At 36.0% G+C, this 21,994-nt stretch overlaps 1 protein-coding gene across 1 annotated transcript; it reads right to left on the reverse strand.

Annotated features, from left to right (window-relative positions):
- Positions 1-20,962: 20,962 nt before the first annotated feature.
- Positions 20,963-21,641, reverse strand: LOC149264975 (RING-H2 finger protein ATL58-like). Its single transcript, XM_089391051.1, has one exon. The coding sequence runs from the start codon at positions 21,624-21,626 to the stop codon at positions 21,099-21,101; it is 528 nt and encodes a 175-aa protein (XP_089247177.1). The 5' UTR covers positions 21,627-21,641; the 3' UTR covers positions 20,963-21,098.
- Positions 21,642-21,994: the final 353 nt, after the last annotated feature.

Consider the following 21,994-nt stretch of genomic DNA (forward strand, 5'->3'; position numbering starts at 1 on the left):
ATTTTCACCTCTTAGTTATGAGACATATTTGCCATTATCTTTCAAGAAATCGACAGGGAAAGAGGGAGTATCATTAATACCCTCAATAATTGGAGAAGAAATTTTTCAGATCATGATTTTCTCAGCTCAGCCTAGGCCCTAACACCAAGCTTCATCATATGGAACGTTTGGAAAGAGAGGAACAAAAGAATATTTAAGGATGAAAATAATCCTCCACAACAACTATTTGAGCTAATCCTGAAATAGCTGAAGGAGACAGTGGGAACCACGGTTTGTAACTACCCTAAAAATCCTCCCTTAGAAACAGATTTAAAAATTCTCAGGTAGCTGGGTATGCAGGGGCTCACTCTTCAAGGCCTAGATAGGAAGGTTATCTCTAAGGACACGGAGAAGGATTTTTGGCATCCTCCCCCGGAAGGATATTTGAAATACAACATTGATGGGGCTTCAAAAGGAAATCCAGGAACTGCTGGGTATGGTGGAGTCTTAAGGGATGAAGAGGGATGCATTATCTTCATCTTCCACTATCACTTAGGAAGAGCCACCAATATCATGGCTGAACTAATGGCTTTGGAGCAATGCTTAGAATTGATGAGTCATGACAATTGTTCGAATGTAATAATAGAAGCGGACTATGAGCTAATCATCAACTCGGTGAAAAGAATTAGTAGTGGAAAAGCATCGGAGAAAGTCTCCAAACACTGGAAGCTTATCTGAGTTTTCCAAAGAATTCAAGGTCATCTCCAAGGTCTACTCACTGTCAGTTTCAACCATGTTCATAGAAAGGCCAATAAACTGGCGGATCTTCTTGCCAACCAAGGTGTCAGCTGTACAGAAGACAAGGTTTTGATTGAGTGGCAGGAGTTGCGCCAGAGCAGACTAAGAGCTCTTTGTTTCGAGCAAGCGGAAGAAGACAGGGTCGTGTTTAGAAACAAACCCATGGAGGAAAGCTCGAAATGATCATCCTCTGTATGTGTCGAAAGTATCGGGCAAACTGTTTTTGGGTGGGGGGCAGACCACTGATGGCCGCTGAAAATCAGTGGGGAAACTCTCATTTTCACTTGGTTCCAGGTTTAGGCAAATAAAAAATGAATGCGAGAGATGATTCTAGACCTTCGGGCAGCCAGATTATGTAGAATTTTGGGTACCGAGAAGGAATACCGCTTCCTATGCGGTTTTCGGCTGATCGCACCGCTCTCAAGCAGAAAATGGTTTTTGCAATTTTGCAGCAATTCCATTCGGCTTCCAACACGTGGCAGGGAGGTGGATTCGTATACCACCCTCCATCGCACACTATCGTCCGATTATCTTGTTTGATGTGAAATCAGTGTCATCCGTTGGATTTCGCAGCGCGGATCAACGGTCAAGACCGTTCATGCTGTTTGGTGGGGCGGGAACGTTAAAAAACGTTCATCTTTGCCAGACAATCTACTCCTCAGTCATCGGTTTGTGTGCGGAGATGGACGACTCAGATTCTAGGGGCTTTTCGAGGGGCGGGGGTGCGAAAGATTCCGCGGGTTTTCTTTTTCCTCTAACATGATTTGTATTCCTTGGGTTTGGGGGTTTTCTTTGTAAGGTCTGAATGTTTGCCTTAGGTGGCTAGTTTTTATTTTTCTGGATTCCTCGACATCGGGTAGATGTTTGTATATATTATAAACTAATTTTGGCTTAATGAAATAGAAGGATCGACACTTACTTTAGCAAAAAAAAAAAAAAAATTAAGTAAGTTAACTAAATTATTGTAAGGCAAATTAGAGTAGGTGTAAAAAAACCTAGAGATGACTATGTACCCTAAAGTAGGGTAGGTTGCATAGGATATAGTCAAACAAAAAAGGAAAAACCATAGATCACAATATACAAGAATCAGTAGCAGCCACAAGAAACCAATCTGGTTGAGATGTGGTGTCAAATAATTTCAATGAGGGATCGTTATGCCACCTATCCTTGTACTGGGCATATTTTGTTGCTCAACTCGCATTAGGTTAGAGAGGTTTGGGGTCTTTGATTCTTACAACATTTGGATAGGGTTTAATCTTAAGTAAATTAGGGAGTTTGTCTAGGGTTATAGAATTTGGCATTTGGTTCTAAAATCCATTGGCATGTTTTTTTTGTATTAATCCATATGTTGTTAACTAAATATGATTTTTGAGCATTAATTGTTGAGGAAAACAAATACACAATTTCTATTTCCCTTCGTAATGGATGTTAAGAAATTATGCTACATGAAAATGTAGTTAATCAAGGTTAGTTAAGTGCTGAGGTATAACATAGCACCACTTGAATGGGTATTATGTTTCTTCCATTTTCATTCAATCATGTTAAATATCTCTTTGCTTCAATGTTTTTCCATGTTAAATATCTCTTTGTTTCAATGTTTTTCCTACCTATTGAGGGATATAAGTAGGGTTTTAGTTTATGTAGCATGATTCAAAGAGGATGACAACTGTACACGGTGCTATTATGGAATATCATGAAGAAGAACAACTATTTTCTTGTGTAGCGGTATGGCACAATAATACCAAGTTTCATTTTAGCATTTATAAAAAAATTTAGGTATGGCTTCTCCTCTTTTTCTTTTTTTATGTTTAAGTGTGTAAGTATTTTGAAATGCTTATTTGATTAATGCAATATTTTCTTCTTGAGGTCTCAATAAAAACTTTAAGAAGCCATAAAAATAATTTAAAATAGATTTTACATTTTTTAAGGGAACATGTGCTTTTAACTTGATTTTCTCCATAAGTTTTTTAGGTTCTTTGATATATAGCTGTAATTTTTCAATAATGCAGATCATGCCACAATTTTGTTCATAAAGGTGCATGATATAGCTATGTGAATTTTCATATAGGTTATATAGACAAGTTTGCCAATATTAGTGTTTTCCTTCTCCATTGTTTGTGTTTTAGCGATCTACTTTATCAAGACTATTTGTTCTTAGGAGCCAATGTTGAACCATATCTATCAATTTTTTCATCTTCCTATTATACTCTTGTATTACAAACAATAATATTAGATAAAGATCTGTTTTATGTTTCATGCTATGAAATAATTTTAATCTCACCTTCATTCTAAGTCCTATCAAGAGCCTCAACAATATCTACAATTTTTTTAATCAATTTATGTATCCATTTCATGCTTTAGAAGAACAATGTTTTTCCATTTCCTTTGTTTCTTGTCTAATGAAATTCCTCCATGTCTATACTCTATCTTGTACTTCTTTCTTAAAAGATAGAGCTAAACTTCATTAAACCCACCACTATTGGTGACCTCATGTGGGAAAAAAATTGACAAACTCAAAGATGATTCATGTCTCAACAATATCCATCTAATGTGTATTTATAAATGAATTAAATTTTTTCCTTAATAACTTAATTTGTAAAAAAATATTTATAAAAAAGCTATAATATTATAGGAATAATATTAAGAATCCAAAAAAAATTCACTAAGTCCATTTTTTGACACTAAATGTGTAAAAAAAACACTTTTTTTTTTTAGAGCATTTTACACTCTCTAAATAATAGTCTTAAGTTCAATAAGACTTTCCAAATGAACAACACATTGAGAACCTTCAAGTCCTAAATCCATGAAGCCCATTAGATAGTAGTCTTAAGCTCATTAAGACTTTCCAAATGTACAAACACATTGAAACCTTGAAGTCCTAAATCCATGGAGCCAATTACTTCAGAAACATTATGTATTGCAAAAACATAATTATATTTTTGTTACCTTAATTTACTTCCATATAAAAATTAGCTAATAAATTATTTTTTAAACATAATTACATTTTTCTTACATTAATTTATTTCCATATAAAAATTAGCTAATAAATTATTTTTTCACACTAATTTTAATCTAAAAAATATTATAAAGATCATAAACATTTATGATAAAATAATTTTATTTTATTTATCCATTCACTGGAATGGTGGAAAAGGCACAAACAACAAAGTAGAAGCAATAGCTCTTTCGGGTCTCCTATATATTAGTACCTTCCTAAACATTCTGGCTCTTCATATCTATGGGGACTCTAAAATCATTATTGATCATGTCACTGGCAAACTTTCCATAAAAAATCAAATGCTAACAGGATGGTTGAACAGAATCGATTTTTTCTGGAAAAGGAAAAAGGATTTTTCTATTCAACATGTGGACAGATCACAAAATGCTCATGCAGACAGTTTGTCAAAGAAAGGGCTACTAATTCAACCGGGCAAATGGAAAATGAACATTCTTCTGGGTGATATCACTTACCAGATTGAGGATTTTTCCCTCCCTGGAACATAATCTGTATTCTATTTCTTTCTCTCCCTGTTTTTTGCTTCTCCTTTTTGTTTCTAGCCACTGGATCACTCACATTGGCCTCTGCAAAGCATGCTTTTTCAGCTTTTACAGGTGATGTTCCTATACCAACAGGGATTTATCTCACTCTGGCCTAACTTTTGGTCTATATACTGATTTCATACATATTTCTAATGTTTTGTCACATATCTCTGTTCTTCCCTCCTTGTACTGCTTTTAGGAGGTAATGTTTTATGATGACTGTTTATAAACTTTTTAAGTATATGTTTATGCTTTTGGTTTCTGCCAAACTATATGTAATATTGCAACTCACCTGATATTAATACAAAATATTGCTTTTTTCGTACTGAAAAAATGTAATTACATTTTTCAACATGTCTTTTTAAGCATTTTCTACCGACAATTACTTCAAAACATTCTACAATTAAAAATATTTGTTTTTGGTATATGAAACTACTATGTTAGAAAACAAAATTCAGTTATTCATTCAGAAAAATGGATATCTCTTCTATGTTAAGGATATGATTTTAATATATAGAAATAAAATAAATAGTATCATTAAAATTGTTAAAGAATAAGATGTTTGGATTAAAAAAAGAAATATTTAAAATAGGAGTGTTTTATAGGATTACTTTATGAAAAGGAAGGTGATAATATTCTGAAATTTTCTCTTTCTTATTTTCTATGATTATCTAGGTACCACAATGCATAGAAATTTTAGTATTAAATAAACCATTAACTTCAATATTTCTTCTCCTGTACACATGATGAAGAGCAAAATTTTTGAAAAAAAAGTTCAAACATTTTACCTTTTCCAAGAAAGATTTACAAACACATCACAACATCTTTCTTTATCTTTTACCCATCTAATGATAACTTGGGAATCACTAAGTGCCTATAAATTCTTAATTTATTTTTCATTCTCCAACAAAACAACTAATTTAGTACCATCAATTCGTCAAAATTATGTGACCCTTTCCTCAATCCCTTTTTAACAACATTTGGAGAATTTTTATTATATGAAAACCTACACCTCGGAACACAATGCTACATTGAGAAAACGTGGAAAGGAATAGGAAAAATCTCATAACTTCCTCTTGAATAAGGAGTAAGAAAACCCAACTGTAAAAGGCCATACATATTACATCTAATACGTTATATATAATTGAATTTATATATCCTACATAATAGGCCCAAACTAAATAGATTTAAACTTTCATCCTAGCTTATCGAAGGGGAGGCACAAGGCCTATCATCTCAGTGTTCATGAGACTAGAGGAAGGTGTGACATTCAAGTTGGGAAAACTGCGAGTAAATGCGAAGAAGTAATAGAGTTGGAGGAGGATTAAATACCTGGTGCCCACTCACATCGCAAATCCTTAAGTTGGCTATGCAAACTATCAAGCTCATCTTCCATGCACTACAATTGTTGCATATGCTCAATGACAATTCCCATGACTATGGTTAGTTGAGTTAATAATCGCTAATTGATAACCTAAATTTATAGAATGTTAACATGAACGTCACGAGAATTGTAGCAAGGTTAGATTTCTTGCCCATTGAGTTGCTACCTGTGGAATTATCATGTAGCAATAATCCTCCATCCAAGCAATTTTCAAAGCCTAGCCACATAGCCCTATCAGGAAAGTGACACACACTCAATTTCCAAACATAAGCTAATAGATACATATTTAATTGAACATCAAATATGATGGACATATAATTGATCATGAGAATGTGGAGATGGGATGTTCCATCATAAGTAATGATTGATAAAATCAAGGGCCCACTGCCTCCTCATGGCCACATTATGCTCAAACGTGAGCACAATTGCGTTGAATAATGAGTGATGGAATAGACAAGTGGCTAATTCATGCGATGGGAGAAGAGAAACAATCCCCATTAACAATTACGTTTCATTGATCCTCATAGGTGGTACCCTTAGCTAGTGAGTCCACAATTGCATTGTTGTACCTTAGGACATGAAACCATTGGACCTTAGAAATGGATCAAAGGCTTCATCAAATTTTCTTGAATGATGAAACCAAATTGCGTTCCATAGGATATGAACCCACATCCAGGTGCCTAATAATAAGCTTTTGGTCTCCAATTACTAGCACCTTTTGTAGAGTGAGCTTCAAAGCAAGGGATATTCCTTGAAGAATAAGATAGTCTTTGGTCATTATTAGTTGTCCTTATAAGACTCTAGGCATATTGTATTTCTATAATTCCTCTAGGATGATAAATCAACCCCTTCGACTTCCCACACTTGACCCCTTCCCCATTCCCACCCTAAACTTAATGGAATGATTATCTTCAAAGAATAGAATCTCGGCCCCCTCCACATAAAACATGATCCACTTGTGACGCCTCAAAAAAAGGATAGGAAAAACTCTTATCAATTTTTTCTATATCCACTATCCTCATTGAGTTTTCTTCCTTGTCATATGGAAAATAACTCAATATGTTGAACCCAATGACTACATATTTTATTGGTGGAATGGATTTTTCTTCAAGAATTGAAAGGTTCTTAGGCAACCATATTCCCAAGGCCACTATTAATGGAAGAGCCTTAAAATAATTTTTTTATGGATTCTCATCCCAGCTCCTCAAACTTACATCAATGGAATCCTTTAACCCGACATTTTTCAATTGTGTTCGAACCTCCACCTACAACCATAAAGGTGATAGACACACTGAGAGAGAGAAAGGAAGAGAGAGGGGAGGGGGAGAGATGGATTTGGAGGGGGAAAGAAATGGAGTCACAAGGGAGAGATGAAGATGGAATGAGGGAGAGAGAAGACGAGGGAAGAGAGAGAAAATGAGAGGGTAAAGATAGTAAAAGGAGGGGAAGAGAGAGAAAGGGAGACATAGATATGGAGGGGAGAGAGAGGAGGAGAGAGAGAAGGAGAGAGGGAGAGAGATAGTGATAGAGTTGGAGGGTGGAGAGAGAGTGTGCATATGGTTTGGGGGGAGATGGAGGGAGGTGGGAGAGAAGGGGAGAGAGAGGAAGGCAAAAGAGAGAGGGGAGAGAGAGAGGGCGAGAGAGAGATGGAGCTGGAAGGGAGGGGGAGAGAGAGAGAGAGAGAGAGGGAGAGAGAGGGAGAGAGAGATAGATAGATATGGAGAGATAGTGTGTATGTTTTTGGGGTGAGAAGGAGAGACAAGGGGAGATAGAGATATAGATGGGGCGCGGGAGAGCCTAGAAGAGAGAGGCAAAGAGAGGGATGGAGGAAGAGGGATAGATGGGAGATAGAGATATAGATGGAGGGGGTAGAGAGAGGGGGGCGGGGACAGGGAAGAGATAGAGAGGGAAAGGAAGAGGGAGGGATAGATATATAGATAGATAGATATGGGGAGAGAGAGAGTGTGTGACATATGTTTAGAGGGTTGAGATATAGAGACAAATAAGGAGAGATGGAGGGAGGTATAAATATAAATCGCAGTGGGAGAGAGGAAAGAAGAGAAAGATAGAGAAAGTTAGGGAGAGATAGATAGAGTGAGACAGGGGAGAGAGGGAGGGGAAGAGAGAGAAGGAGAGGGGGAGGGAGATAGACACAGAATGGAAGGTGGAGAGAGAGGGAAGAAGAAAGAGTCTCACAGAGATAAATACAGACATAGAAGTTAGATCTAGAAAGTCATGAATATTTTAGATTTTCAATGCGGTTGTTGATTCTAATCCTATTTGATCACATGCACTATATGCATTGATTTCAGTGTAGATGTCGATTTATAATTATATTTAATACCTAACACTAGATGCATTGATTTTAGTGTCGATGTTGATTTCTACTCGTATTTGATTGCTTGCACAGGGTGCATTAGTTTTAGAGTAGATTTTGATTTCTAATCCTATTTGATCGCTTGCACTAGATGCATTGATTTCAATTTAGATGTCGATTTCTAATCATATTTAACACCTTACACTAGATGCATTGATTTCAGCGTAGATGTTGATTTCTACTCATATTTGATTGCTTGCATTAAATGCATTGGTTTCAGTGTATATATAGATTTCTAATACTATTTGATTGCTTGCACTAGATGCATTGATTTCAGTATAGATGTTGATTTCTAATCATATTTGATTGTTTGTAGTAGATGCGGTGATTTTAGTGTAGGTGTTGATTTTTGATTTGATGCAACAAGATGTACGATGTACATTAATTTCAAAGTAATTAGATTAATAGTGTGCATTGATTTCTGTGTAAGCACATCCCTACCTCCTCCATCTATATCTCTATCTCCCATTGTCTCTCCTTCTTTATCTCTCTATCTTAGCCCCTAAACATACACACACTCTCTCCATATCTATTTATCTCTCTCTCCTTCCCTCCTTTTCTCCTCCCTCTCTCTCTCTTCCCCTTCTCTCTCTCTCTAACATTTCTCTCTCCATATCGATACCTCTTCCTCCCTCCCTGTCTTTTCGTCTCTCTTATTCCCTCTTCGCCCATCTATATCTCTATCTCCCCTTGTCTCTCCTTCTCATCCCCAAAACATACACACACTCTCTCAATGTAAGCACATAAAAGCTATTCAACCATAAATACAATACTTGAATTTTCATCCAAAATAAAATGTTTGTTTTTTCAAACTATAAACTATTTATAATTGGGTACATTCTTATTATTCTCATTTTCCATCATTCAACATTGTTAATTACTTTGCATTCAAATGGGTTAATAGAAAATAATTACCATTGAAAATTATTTGGGGTTTAACACTCCATAAGTCACAATGATTGAATTTGGAGAAAATATTAATATTGGAGAGCAACTAAAGACAAGGTATGTTGTTTACTACAGTAGCTCGAGTTAAATATTTGAATGGTCTATGATTCCAACCACTCTTTTGATATGATCGATACGAGAAAATAGGTGTGACAATAGGAACAATAGAAGAAAATAGTTTCAGATTGATTTCCATGAAGATTGTTTGTAATTGACTATATTATTAGTATTCACATTTTCTATCTATCAAAATTGTTACATTGACACTTTGCACTCAAAATTTGTATTTCTTCATTTTTCATCATTCAAGTTATTAACAATCTCTCTCATCTCAACAAATTGAGGTAACTAAGCAAATTTTAAATTAAATTGACCAAATTAATTTTAGACATATTTAACATATTTAAAATGATCAAAATAATTAGATGTTCAACAAATTTTGTATGAAAGCACACGAATGAAACCAGCGTAGATCCATCTTAACACCGGATCTATCAAGCGACGAGAGGGATCAAATCTCTCGAGGTGCAAATCTTTCTTCAAATTTTACACTCAAAAAATAAGTTTGCACCTCGAGAGATTTTATCCCTCTAAACACTTGATAAATGTGTTGTTAAGATAAATCTAAACTAGTAAAATGTGCAATCATTCATTATTATATAAAACAAACATTTTTAAATTAAAATAATATTAAAAAAATAAAAGTTATTAAACTTGCAAAATTCACTTTAGCACGAACACAATATGCACTTTGGAATATAATAATTACTTCGCATCTACTTATCCAGCAAGTGTATCGGGAGCAATAAATTGCTCGTGTTCTATAATCTATTTCCGTTTGTTTTTTGAGAATAACATTAAAATGAAAATTTCAATTAAATCGTTTTTAAAAGGTTTAAAAATTTGAATAATTGAATATTCAAAAGTTATATATAGATATTTTAATATCTAAATAGATAAATAAAAATCATTGCGATTTTAACCATATAGATGAATTCAATACTTACGTAATATTTGAATGTAAGATTAAATAATTACGATTTTGGAATTATAAATTTAAATTTAGAAAATTATTTAGAAAATAAATTAAACTTATAATTTTATTTAAAATAATAATAAAATTATTAATCTGCTATAGGGTTGATGATGAGATGGTGTTTTGTTAAGGTATTTTGTGGTTTAAAAGTTTGAAGTTTGAAATTTTATGAGTAAAAATCTAATCATTCTAAGAGCTAGTGTTGTAATTTCAGAGATTTTGACCACTTAAATATCTATGAATCTCAACTACTCAAGCCCCTAAAACTCAAATTACTTAACAAAAGAAATAAAATGATTTAATCAATTAATAATATAATTAAAAAATATATCTATATCTATAAATAATATATTCTACCACAATCAATAAATATATATAACACAACTCATGCATACATATTGTTTGCTATCCTTTACTATCCACGTAATATTAGAATATCTATGTTACTCAATCCATATATATATATATAGATATAGATATATATATATATATATATATATATATATATATATAACACAACTCATTCATACTTATTAATAGCTATCTTTTACTATCCATGTCATATTATTTATTATTATTATTATTCAATTTTAAGGTCATGATCAAGTCACACACCAAATTGTGTATAAGACTCCTTTGTTTGTGGGACAAGGGACCCACCTCCTCAGAGCGATTTGATTGCTAAGTCTACAAAAACATACATACTTTACCCCGCTGATTTTGAACCAGAGAGTTTTTATGAAAAAAGACATACTCTTAACGATCAAGTAAATATTCATGTTACTCAATCCATCTTACTCAATTCAATGTATTTCTCAATCAAGCCACATGTACACTTTGTGCTTCTGGATAGAAAAAAGAAGAAGAAGGTACGTAATTAATTAAGAGTTATCAGACAACCAGCAATCAATATCAGTATTACTGTAGCACATGGCCTTCCCTCTTATTGGTTCTGATTCTCGATTTCCTTTTCAATAGTAAGAGTTTATTGGGTTGGATTTAGTCGGTGTAATATTTGTTTTTAATCAATAAAGAATATATATAATTTATAAAATTTATGTTTTTCAATATTTATAAATAATAAAAAATCATAATTTTCTTAAAATTTTATATAATTATTTTTTTAATTAATATAAAAATATATAATTTATAAAATTTATTTTTTTCAATATTTATAAATAATATAAAATTATAATTTCATCGAAAATTTATAGTTTTTTATTAAAAAAAATTGTAATCTTATTTTAAAAAAATAAAAAACTAAGAAAAGTCTTTCTCATATGTTTTCTCTTTAGACGCCCTAGCAACCCACTTCTCTTTTCTATTTTGGCGGGACATGTCTGGCAACAATACTTCTGTCCGATGCTTCGCCCTCCCATTTATTTGTTGGCTTAAGAAATTTCTTTGTAGGCTTAAATGCCACTTAAGAATGTTTAGTTGTATCCAATTTTGTAAGAAGTTGTTTTCATTGGGGGGTATTTTTTTTTGTGTTTTTTGGGGGCGATTATCGACTGTGGAGGACTGAGCATGGATTACGAAAATCTAGGGATATTTTAAGAAAGAAGTAATAAGTAATTATTTTTACTGTGTTTTTTTTTTTGTTTTCTGCGAATGTAAACATAGATTCAAAGCAAATGTTAAGGACATTTATCTGGATCTCATATCAAAATCAAACAGATTGAACAGACAGTGTTTTCCAATATTTTGGTGGAAACTTGGCTGCCCCCTCAAAGTGACTTTATTCTCTTGGCTAGTGTTTTTCAACAAAAATTTGACTTGGGACTCTTTAAGGAAGCGGTCTTGGCATGGCCCCAGCAGATGTGTCTTTTGCAAAATGAAGGAGGAAACAAACTTCCATTTGTTTTTCAAATGCTCGGTCTCCCAACAAATCTGGTACGAATTAGCACTGTTTTTCTCCTTTCCGCATCTTAACTTCATCTCTGTTGATGCAGCGTTTGCCTGGTGGGGAAGACAAGAAGCTGCTCTTGGTCCAATCCTTCCCATCACTATATGGTGCCTTTGGAAGTGGAGGAACTTAAAAATTTCTGAGGATTCCAAAATCTCCTCCAAATATGTTCTCTCTTCTTTCTCTGCTCTCTATTCTCCTATCCACTGAAGCAGCCCCTCTGGGTTTCAATTTTATCTCTATGATCTTGTTGTTTCTGAAGGCAATCTCTTTTGGTATTATGCTTATCTTTGATGCTTTTGCATGCTGACCCATCAGTCTTTCTCACATGCAATCTTTTAACAGATCCATCAGAACAATTTTATATATATTGCCTCAATATAATATAGTGCTTTTCTTTTTGAAAAAAAAAGACTCAAAAACTATAACAAATGTATTATCTGCGTTATTAATATAATACAGAAGCCTTTTTTTACTTGAAAAAAAATCCGTAATATGAAACTCGAAGATATTCGTTGAGAAATTGGTAAAGCATTAATTCTACCCGGCATCGTAAAAACTTTGCACATCACCTTACTGCTGATCATTTAAGTCATGGAGCTTTTCGTGCTTGCCGACACATTTTCATCGGCCTTCTCATGTGATCCTTAACATTTTTTTTTTAATAGTGCCAAAATTCGTGGGTGTCCCTTATTATAGTTATCTTCCCATTAACTCGTGTCCATTGAGACTTCCATATAACATTACCCGCAATAACAGTTACATTTGGCACGCCCCCTTACCCAACCAAATTATGATCGCAGATTTTATTCTGTGAACGGTGATCACAATGTAGCGGAACAAAACCTCTGCATCAAAGCCATAGCCTCATTTAGACTAAATGCAGAATGTTATTGCCACAGAGAAGATTGCGACAGAATTGATGTGTGAGAAAGCAATAAATATCATGCATTTGGTTACTATTTTTTTATTTACCCAATATCACATCGTTTGTATATAACATAACGGAATAAAATAAAAAGACAGTGAACTAATAACTAATTATTGTTTAATATATAATGATAAACGTTACATCAAAATTTAATTGCACTTGCCTAAAATATATTACTTTCTAGTGGGCGCTGTGGGCTTGGGAGGTGAGATGGGGAGAGGCATTGAATGCAATCAAGATTGATACATTCTTACAAAGATTTTGCTATTATAGTAATATGTTTTATTATTATTATTATTAGATATTTTTGGGAGTTTAGGTTTTAGTGAGATGAACCATTTTGATTGTTGGGAATTTTCTGGTAAATTCCAAAACAAAATCACTGAACAGAGAGTAATACTCTGTTTTTACCACACAGAATCTTAGCACAGCGGAAACAACAACAAAACAAATGTTTTGCTGAAGAACGAAGTTAACAACAACACACACAAAAAACTTGTATTCATTAAGAGATTTCTGTTACAAAAGATTTGTCTTCCTCTATCAGAGGGATTACAACAACACTGCTGTGTTCTCTTTTCTTTACGCTGCTGCGTTCTGCACTGTTGTGCTCTAACTCTCATCCACTCTCTCTCTCTTTTTTTTGTTACATTGCTGTTCTGGATATATATATCATCTATTACAAAAAAAAATCTCTGCTAGGTTATGCGTGGAGGTGTCTTGATGAACCACCAACCACATTTACAATCTAAGATGGGCCTCTGACACAAATCGGCCCTTTCTGGTGCTCTGCTGGGGTAGACGCAGTAAACAGTAAATGAAACCCATAACCTGTTAATGCTTTTAGCTGCTCGAGGCGCGTCCTTCTTGGTCTCGGCCATTCTTCTTCTTTAATGCTGTTGGTGAGCAGTTATGGCGCAAAGCCTTCTTTCTTCTTTGGGAACACAAAAGGTAGGTTAAAACATAAATAAGGCATGGCGGTGGCGAACACAAGCCAGAACAAATCTCAGCCGTCGGATCTACAGATGAACGGCGGGATCGCATCGCAGAAAGAAAACGTTATCGGGGGATGAGGCGAGGTGAGAAGCGGCGATGTGCGATGTGCGATGATATCGCTTCGCAATATCGCAATCGGCGGATACAGAGTGGAGGGCTTTAACGCGCAACGGCAAAAGTTTGCGATCGCATCGCATTGCAGGATCGCTTCGCAGGAAAACAAAGAACGTAGTGGGGCAACAGGTTGTGGACGCGATTTGCGATATGCGATAATATCACATCGTCGCGTCAAGAAAAAATTCAAGAGAACACACGGAGACAATGGTCATGAATGCGATTTGCGTTCTGTGATGAGATCGCGTCGTAAGGGAAAAATAGTGATGCAGTTGAAATTATCATTTCAACACTCCCCTTTAATTTCAACTGTTGGGTTATCAGTCATACCTAGACATTTTTTCAAATACTCAAAACTTTTCTGTCCCAAGGGCTTGGTCAGAATGTCTGCAACCTGTTCCTGAGTGCTGCAATGTTGTAAAACAATTTCTCCGTTGTTCACCAATTCTTTGATGTAATGGAACTTTGTATCAATGTGTTTCGTTCGCTTGTGAAACATAGAATTCTTGGACAATGCTATAGCTGAACTATTGTCACAAAAAATAACCGTTGCTTTTGCCTGCTCTTGGCCTAAGCTCCTTAGCATTCTTCTCATCCAAACCGCTTGACACGCTGCTGCCGTAGCTGCCACGTACTCTGCTTCTACTGTAGACAATGCCACAATTGGCTGTTTCTTAGAAGCCCATGAAATGGCTCCTAAACCCATGTGAAAAACATAACCGAATGTGCTTTTCTGATCATCTACACTTCCAACCTAATCACTATCGGTGTATCCAACTAAATGTGAACTTTCTGAAAAAGTATATAAGATGCCAAATCTTTTTGTACCTTTAACATACCTCAGAATTCTTTTTGCTGCTTGCCAATATGCTTCTTTTGGCCTCTCAATGAATCTGGAAATTAAACTAACAACAAACATTATATCCGGCCTAGTTGCAGTTAAATACATAAGGCTGCCAACTATGCTCTTGTACACGCTAGGATCAAAATCCTTGCTGATGTTCTCTTTGCTGAGTTTTAATCCATTACTATGGGAGTGATTGCTGTCTTGTTGTCCTGCATGTTAAATCTCCCCAACACTTCATTTACATATTTTGCCTACGACATAAAAATTCCATTTTCATTTTGATCTACTTCTATTCCTAAGAAGTATTTCAGCAAACCCATGTCAGTCATCTCAAATTCTTCTTTCATGACTGATTTGAAATTTTTAGTGAGGTAGTCATCATTACCTGTAAAAATCACATCATCAACATATAACACTACAATTAAAATTTTACCATCCTTTTCTTTGATGTAGACGGTGGGTTCTCCCTCACACTTTGCAAATTCATTTTCCAGTAGATAGGAATCTATCCTACTGTACCACGCTCTTGGTGCTTGCTTCATCCCATAAAGAGCTTTCTTCAATCTGCATACTTTGTGCTCATGGCCTTTCTTTTCATAGCCTGGAGGTTGCTCAATGTAAATCTCTTCCTTTAAAACTCCATTTAGGAATGCTGACTTCATGTCCATTTGGTGAACTTTCCACTTGTTTTGTGCTGCTATGGACAGCACTGCTCTCACGGTTTCCATTCTTGCAATCGATGCGAAAGTCTCCTCATAATCTCGCCCATACTGCTGCTTGTATCCCTTGACACCCAGTCTTGCCTTGTGTCTTTCTATTTTGCCTTCAGCATTGCTCTTGGTCTTGTAGACCCATTTAACTCCAATGACTTCTTTACCTTTTGGTAGCTCAACCAAATCCCATGTCTTGTTTCTTTCTATGGCATTGATCTCATCATCCATAGTTTCTATCTATTTCTTATCTTTAATTGCATCTTCGAAATGAACAGGGTCATCAACATGACAATACAAAGCAAACAAGGAATTCATTCTTTCATCATAAATATCACTTAAATTTCTGAATTTCTTACCTCTTTCACTTGGTGTGCAAGTTCTTGAAGACGCACTTGAATTTCCTCCTTGTGGTGTGCTTGGAGAAGCACTTTTATTTCTCCTCAAGGGTGTCTCTTGCTGCCCTTGTATTGGCACTGCTATCTGGGGATGCATTTCAGTCATGTCCTCATCATCTTCATCATGAGGCAAACAGTTTTTAACATTAACTGTTTTCTCTATGCTTCCATCCCAAGCTTCCTCCTCAATGAACTGAACATCTCTGCTCACAAAAAAACTTCTTGGTAGAAGGGATATACAACTTGTAAGCTTTGGATTCTTCACTGTATCCAATAAAAATGCATTTCTCCCCTTTGTTGTCCAACTTCCTCCTTAGCTGATCTGGAATGTGTGCATAGGCCGCACATCCGAAAACTTTCATGTGGGTGACTCCTTGCTTTCTCTCACTCCATGCTTCTTCTGGCACTTTGTTCATGACAACTTTTGTTGGGCATCTATTCAAAATATACACTGCACAATGTACAGCTTCAGCCCAATAATCATTTGGCAAATGCTTTGCCTTTAGCATACTCCTTGCCATATCCATGATTGTCCTATTCTTCCTCTCAACAACTCCATTTTGCTGCGGGGTGTACCTTGTGGTAAACTATTTGTGTATACCATTTTCTCTACAGAATCGTAGGAATTCTTTGGAGATATACTCACCTCCTCTGTTAGTTCTCAAAACTTTGATGCGTAGCCCACTTTGATTTTCCACAAGTGCTTTGAAATTTCGAAATTTTTCAAACACTTCACTTTTGTTCTTTAGAAAATAAGCCCAAGTCTTTCTGGTGAAATCATCAATGAATGTTAAGATATAGACGCTGCCTGCAAGTGATGGAGTTTGCATTGGTCCACATAAATCTGAGTGGACAATTTCTAAGGGTGCTTTTGCCCTTATGCTTTTCCCAGATGGAAAACTTTCTCTATGTTGTTTCCCCAAGATACAACCTTCACAAAGGCTGTCCGATTTCTCTATCAATAGTAATCCTCTTACCATTCCTTTTCTGCTCAACAAGTTAAGACCTCCAAAGTTGAGATATCCAAATCTCAAGTGCCACAACCAATTTTCATCCTTTGGTTGGCTTTGGAAAGCCTCTTGGGTAACTGCTGCAATTACCTCTTTGTTTTTCAAATCTGCCCTTATTCTGAGAGGGAACATTCTGTTCCTCGTCATCTTTACTTCAGCAATACATCTTTTGCTAGGTGCTCTATCCATGATGGTGCATACATCATTCACAAAGAAAACATTGTAACCCTTTTTGAACAAGCTGTCCAATACTCAAGAGGTTACACTTCATTCCAGGAACATAATAGACATCTGCTATGGTTTTCTTTTCACCTTTCTTTGTAAATATTTTTACTTCTCCTTTTCCCATAACAGAAATTTTGTTATCAGTCCCAACTGTGACTTGTGACTTCACACTCTGATCTAGAGCAGAAAACAGGGCTATGTTTCCTGTCATATGGTTACTGCAACTGGAATCTAGAAACCATATGTCATCACTGTTTGTTTCAACCATATTACAAGCTAACAACACATTATCTTGGCTGATATTTGCACTAGAATCTATTATTCATATCATGCTGCTTCTTCTTACATTCATTTGCATAGTGCCCATATTTTTTACAATAATAACATTGGACATTGGATTTTTAATACCTTTGTCCTTGAGCATGATGTTGTTCACTTTGTTGGCTGCTGCCTTGGCCTTGGTTCTGATTTGGATTTCCGCCTCTTCCTTGAGCATTTGCTGGACTGTTTCCTCCACCTCTGTTTTGGCTTCTACCTCTTCCTCTCTTGTTTCCTCTGCCTTGGCCTCTTCCTCTTCCAAAGGGCATCTGGGTCTTGAAAGCTTGCTCTAGAGATGAGTTTTCATTTCTACTCAACCTCTGCTCGTGTGTTATCAGTGATGCATGAAGTTCATCAACTGAAAAGTTTGAGAGATCATTTGTCTCTTCTATGGTGGTGACAATCACATGGAACTTTGAGGGTAAGCTCCTCAATAGTTTTTCCACAATCCTCCTTTCTTCAAGAACTTCTCCATGAGTCCTTATTTGTGTGACCAAACCAATCACATGTGTGAAGAATGAGTCAATATTGTCCGACTCCTTCATGCACAGGTTCTCAAAATCTCTCCTCAGCAGCTGTAGTTTAGCTGTCTTCACTTTTTCCATGCCTTGATAGGCTGTCTTGAGAGTTTTCCATGATTCTTTGGATGTCTTAGCCACTGCTAACCTTGGAAACATGCTTCCATGCACTGCTTGATACAAGAAGAAGAGGGCTTTTGAATCCTTCTTCCTGTAGCTCTTCAACAGATCCTTTTCTGCCTGAGTTAGATTATTAAATTCATTTTCATCTGCTGGTTCTTTAAAACCATCTTCAACTATTTCTCATAAGTCTTGGGAAGCAAATAGGGCTCTCATGGTTATTGCCTAATAGTCATAATTTTTGCCATCAAATAGTGGGAGTTGCATACCCATGCTATTGCGCTCTAAAATATGCTTCAAATACAGTCAAGTATTTAAATAACTGGCTTGAGGAATACCTTGGATTTTTTTGACTGAGTCTTCACTCTGCTGGAGAAGCTGCTGCAGCAAAAATCCTTCCTTCAGCTTCTTTGACACCTTCAAAGAGCCTGGACTAGCTCCAATACTAGTTGTTGGAAATTTCAGGTGATTTCAAACACAAAAGACCAGAGAACAACGCTCTGATATAATGTTGGGAATTTTTCTGCTAAAATTTCAAAAACAAAAGACTGAACAGAGACCAACACTCTGTTTTAAACGCAGAGGATCTTAGCACAGCGGAAACAACAACAAAACAAATGTTTTTCTGAAGAACGAAGTTAACAACAACACACACAAAAAACTTGTATTCATTAAGAGATTTCTGTTACAAAAGATTTGTCTTCCTCTATCAGAGGGATTACAAAAACACTGCTGTGTTCTCTTTTCTTTACGCTGCTGCATTCTACACTGCTATGCTCTAACTCTCATCCACTCTCTCTCTCCTTTTTTTGTTACATTGCTGTTTTGGATATATATATCATCTATTACAAAAAAAAAAATCTCTACTAGGTTATGCGTGGCGGTGTCTTGATGAACCACCAACCACATTTACAATCTAAGATGGGCCTCTGACACAAATCGGCCCTTTCTGGTGCTCTGCTGGGGTAGACGCAGTAAACAGTAAATGAAACCCATAACCTGTTAATGCTTTTAGCTGCTCGAGGCGCGTCCTTCTTGGTCTCGGCCATTCTTCTTCTTTAATGTTGTTGGTGAGCACTTATGGCGCAAAGCCTTCTTTCTTCTTCGGGAACACAAAAGGTAAATGAAAACATAAATAAGGCATGGCGGTGGCGAACACAAGCCAGAACAAATCTCAGCCGTCGGATCTACAGATGAACGGCGGGATCGCATCGCAGAAAGAAAACGTTATAGGGGGATGAGGCGAGGTGAAAAGTGGCGATGTGCGATGTGCGATGATATCGCTTCGCAATATCGCAATCGGCGGATACAGAGTGGAGGGCTTTAACGCGCAACGGCAAAAGTTTGCGATCTGCGATCTGCGATCGCATCGCAGGATCGCTTCGCAGGAAAACAAAGAACGTAGCGGGGCAACAGGTTGTGGATGCGATTTGCGATATACAATAATATCACATCGTCGCGTCGGGAAAAAATTCAAGAGAACACACAGAGACAATGGTCATGAATGCGATTTACGATTTGTGATGAGATCGCGTCGCAAGGGAAAAATAGTGATGCAGTTGAAATTATCATTTCAACATTGATGTGAACTTTTTGGATCTATTATATTATATTTTTGAGTAAAAGTTTGGAACAAACATTCAATGTAAAAAGATAAATCTTTTTACTCTCTCCCTTTTATACAGAGTAATAATTTAAGAGTTTAAACTTATGTAAAAAGAGAAATTTTCATGCCATGTAATGTGATTAGATCCGGAAGATTTTTGATATATTTTGTTAACATTATTTAAAATCACTTATCAATCACACAATGGTTTAATTTTGCTGCATTGATAGGTACATCCTACTCTTACCAATGTTTTCTTATGTAGTCGGCTGCGCATTCATTACGAAGTCTTATAGTGATTTGCATTTGATTCCGAATAATTTATTTTCAGGTATAATATAGTAATGAAAAATGATACTACTAGTTACAAAATGCATATTAATAATTAATATTTTTTCATAATACACAGACGAAAAAAATTTCTCAGTGTACTGCGATGCGGACTATTCTACTACATCAGTTTGATACCGCAAAAGGAAAAAAAAATTTTCATATCGGTGAGAACGGCAGTGAAGAGATTTATTAATGGCCATACCACCTCTGTAGCAGAAAAGCGTTTTCATGCATCCGCCACCAGAAGAATTAATGTGAAGGTTCTGTCAAAATTTAATGCTGAAATTATGTTCATAGTTATTTGTTCATGCATGGTGACTGCTGTCTTCGAATTCTAGATTGGACAACGTCCTCAACTCTGAGACAGAGAATGCAATAAAAAGTTTTGGAAAGGATACAGAACGGAAAAAACTTAGTTGTTTGAAGAAAGGATCATAAATCATCTTATAAATTATGTAATTAACAATGATCTGAGATGGCAATAAGAAGTAAAAAATATTAGGTATTCAAATTATAGAAAAATAAAATTTACTCATTGTACTTTTTATAGTAAACATTAAATTCAAGGCACAAATTTAAAGTCAAAAGTAAAGCAATATCAAAGAACAAATTCATTATGAGAATCCTCAAAGAACTAATGGTGGCTTTCTACTGAAAATGGTCCATGAAATCAGTTCTTATGTAGACTACACCATTGATGGTTATATGAAAATAATAACGCTCACGGGTGAGTGAAAGTCCGATATTTTATGAAAATAAAGAAACTAAATATAAATAATCAAATTACCTACAAAATTGTAAAGTGATTCACTGATTAATGAAAAACTACAACCGAAAAGACTATCCAGATCCAACCTAAAATGTTCCTAAATCTACGCCAAGCCTTTTCACAAAGGGGTTTCTTGTTTCATTTGATTTGACCAGCACAATAGAGTTACAGTAACAATTACCAGAAAACCAGACTTCATATTGTTGATGATAGAGCATCTCCAAACGTGCTGTGTTTAGAATGTGGGAGATCTGCAGAGAGGACAAGTGCACCTCTGATAACCGATGCACTTGTCCAAACATTCCATATGAAAAACATGCCCACATTTAGCAACCCGACGGATTCGATCAGTCGCCTGGAAATCAGTGAGACAAACAGCACATGTAATATCTTCGTGGCCATGTGCTCTTAAACTGCCGCATTCAGTGACGGCCGGTAGTTTCTCACGGAGAATGTGTAGAGGGATGTCACCGGGGGACGAAACAGTAGAGAAGATGAGGCAGGAATTATGACCAACAGAAGAATGATGAGTAGTCGTAGCGTTTAGAGGGGCGAGGGGCCAAAGAGTGAGGGGTTCCTCGGGAGGATATTGATGGGAGGCTTCTTCCAAAATCCCAAAATTACGAAGAGGGGCGAGAAGCCAATTGACAAAACGCCTGGCCAACGCCAATACAAAAACAAGGACGAGCAGCAGCGTAGGAACACCGCGGACTGAGGAGCTGCTGCGTGCATCGTCCCAGAAGCGGAGAGAGAGGGAATGCATGGTGTCAGTGGGTTGAGGTTTGCCACTTAAAAATTCTGGGGAGGAGCTCTGAGATGTGGCTGTCGAGCCGCTTTATCACAATCAATCGTGTGGACTCCCGACCGTTTGGTCAGTCATGTGATCGGTTAGGTTAGGTGATCGTATTAAGTGGAATTGCATTATTTAGATTATGTGACTTGGAGTACGGCAATTGAGAAGAGTTGCCTGAGTAATTGAAATGAGTCAAAAATCTCAGACATCTGAAGCTTATTGGTTCAAATTTTTGTGGTAAAAAATTATCATATTATAAATTGATAGATTAAATGTCCCATTTTTATTTGTTGGCTCATCCATGTTAAAGGTGGGATGGTGCAAAAATCTATTTGTTT

This window comes from Pinus tabuliformis, chromosome 6 (genome assembly GCF_031772625.1).
Source record: "Pinus tabuliformis cultivar Carrire ecotype Pingquan chromosome 6, CPIR1, whole genome shotgun sequence".
In the NCBI taxonomy this organism is placed as follows: Eukaryota; Viridiplantae; Streptophyta; class Pinopsida; order Pinales; family Pinaceae; genus Pinus; species Pinus tabuliformis.

What these genes read in the sequence shown, in the direction of transcription:
- LOC149264975 (XM_089391051.1), bottom strand. Translation starts at nt 21,626, where the DNA reads ATGCATTCCCTCTCTCTCCGCTTCTGGGACGATGCACGCAGCAGCTCC.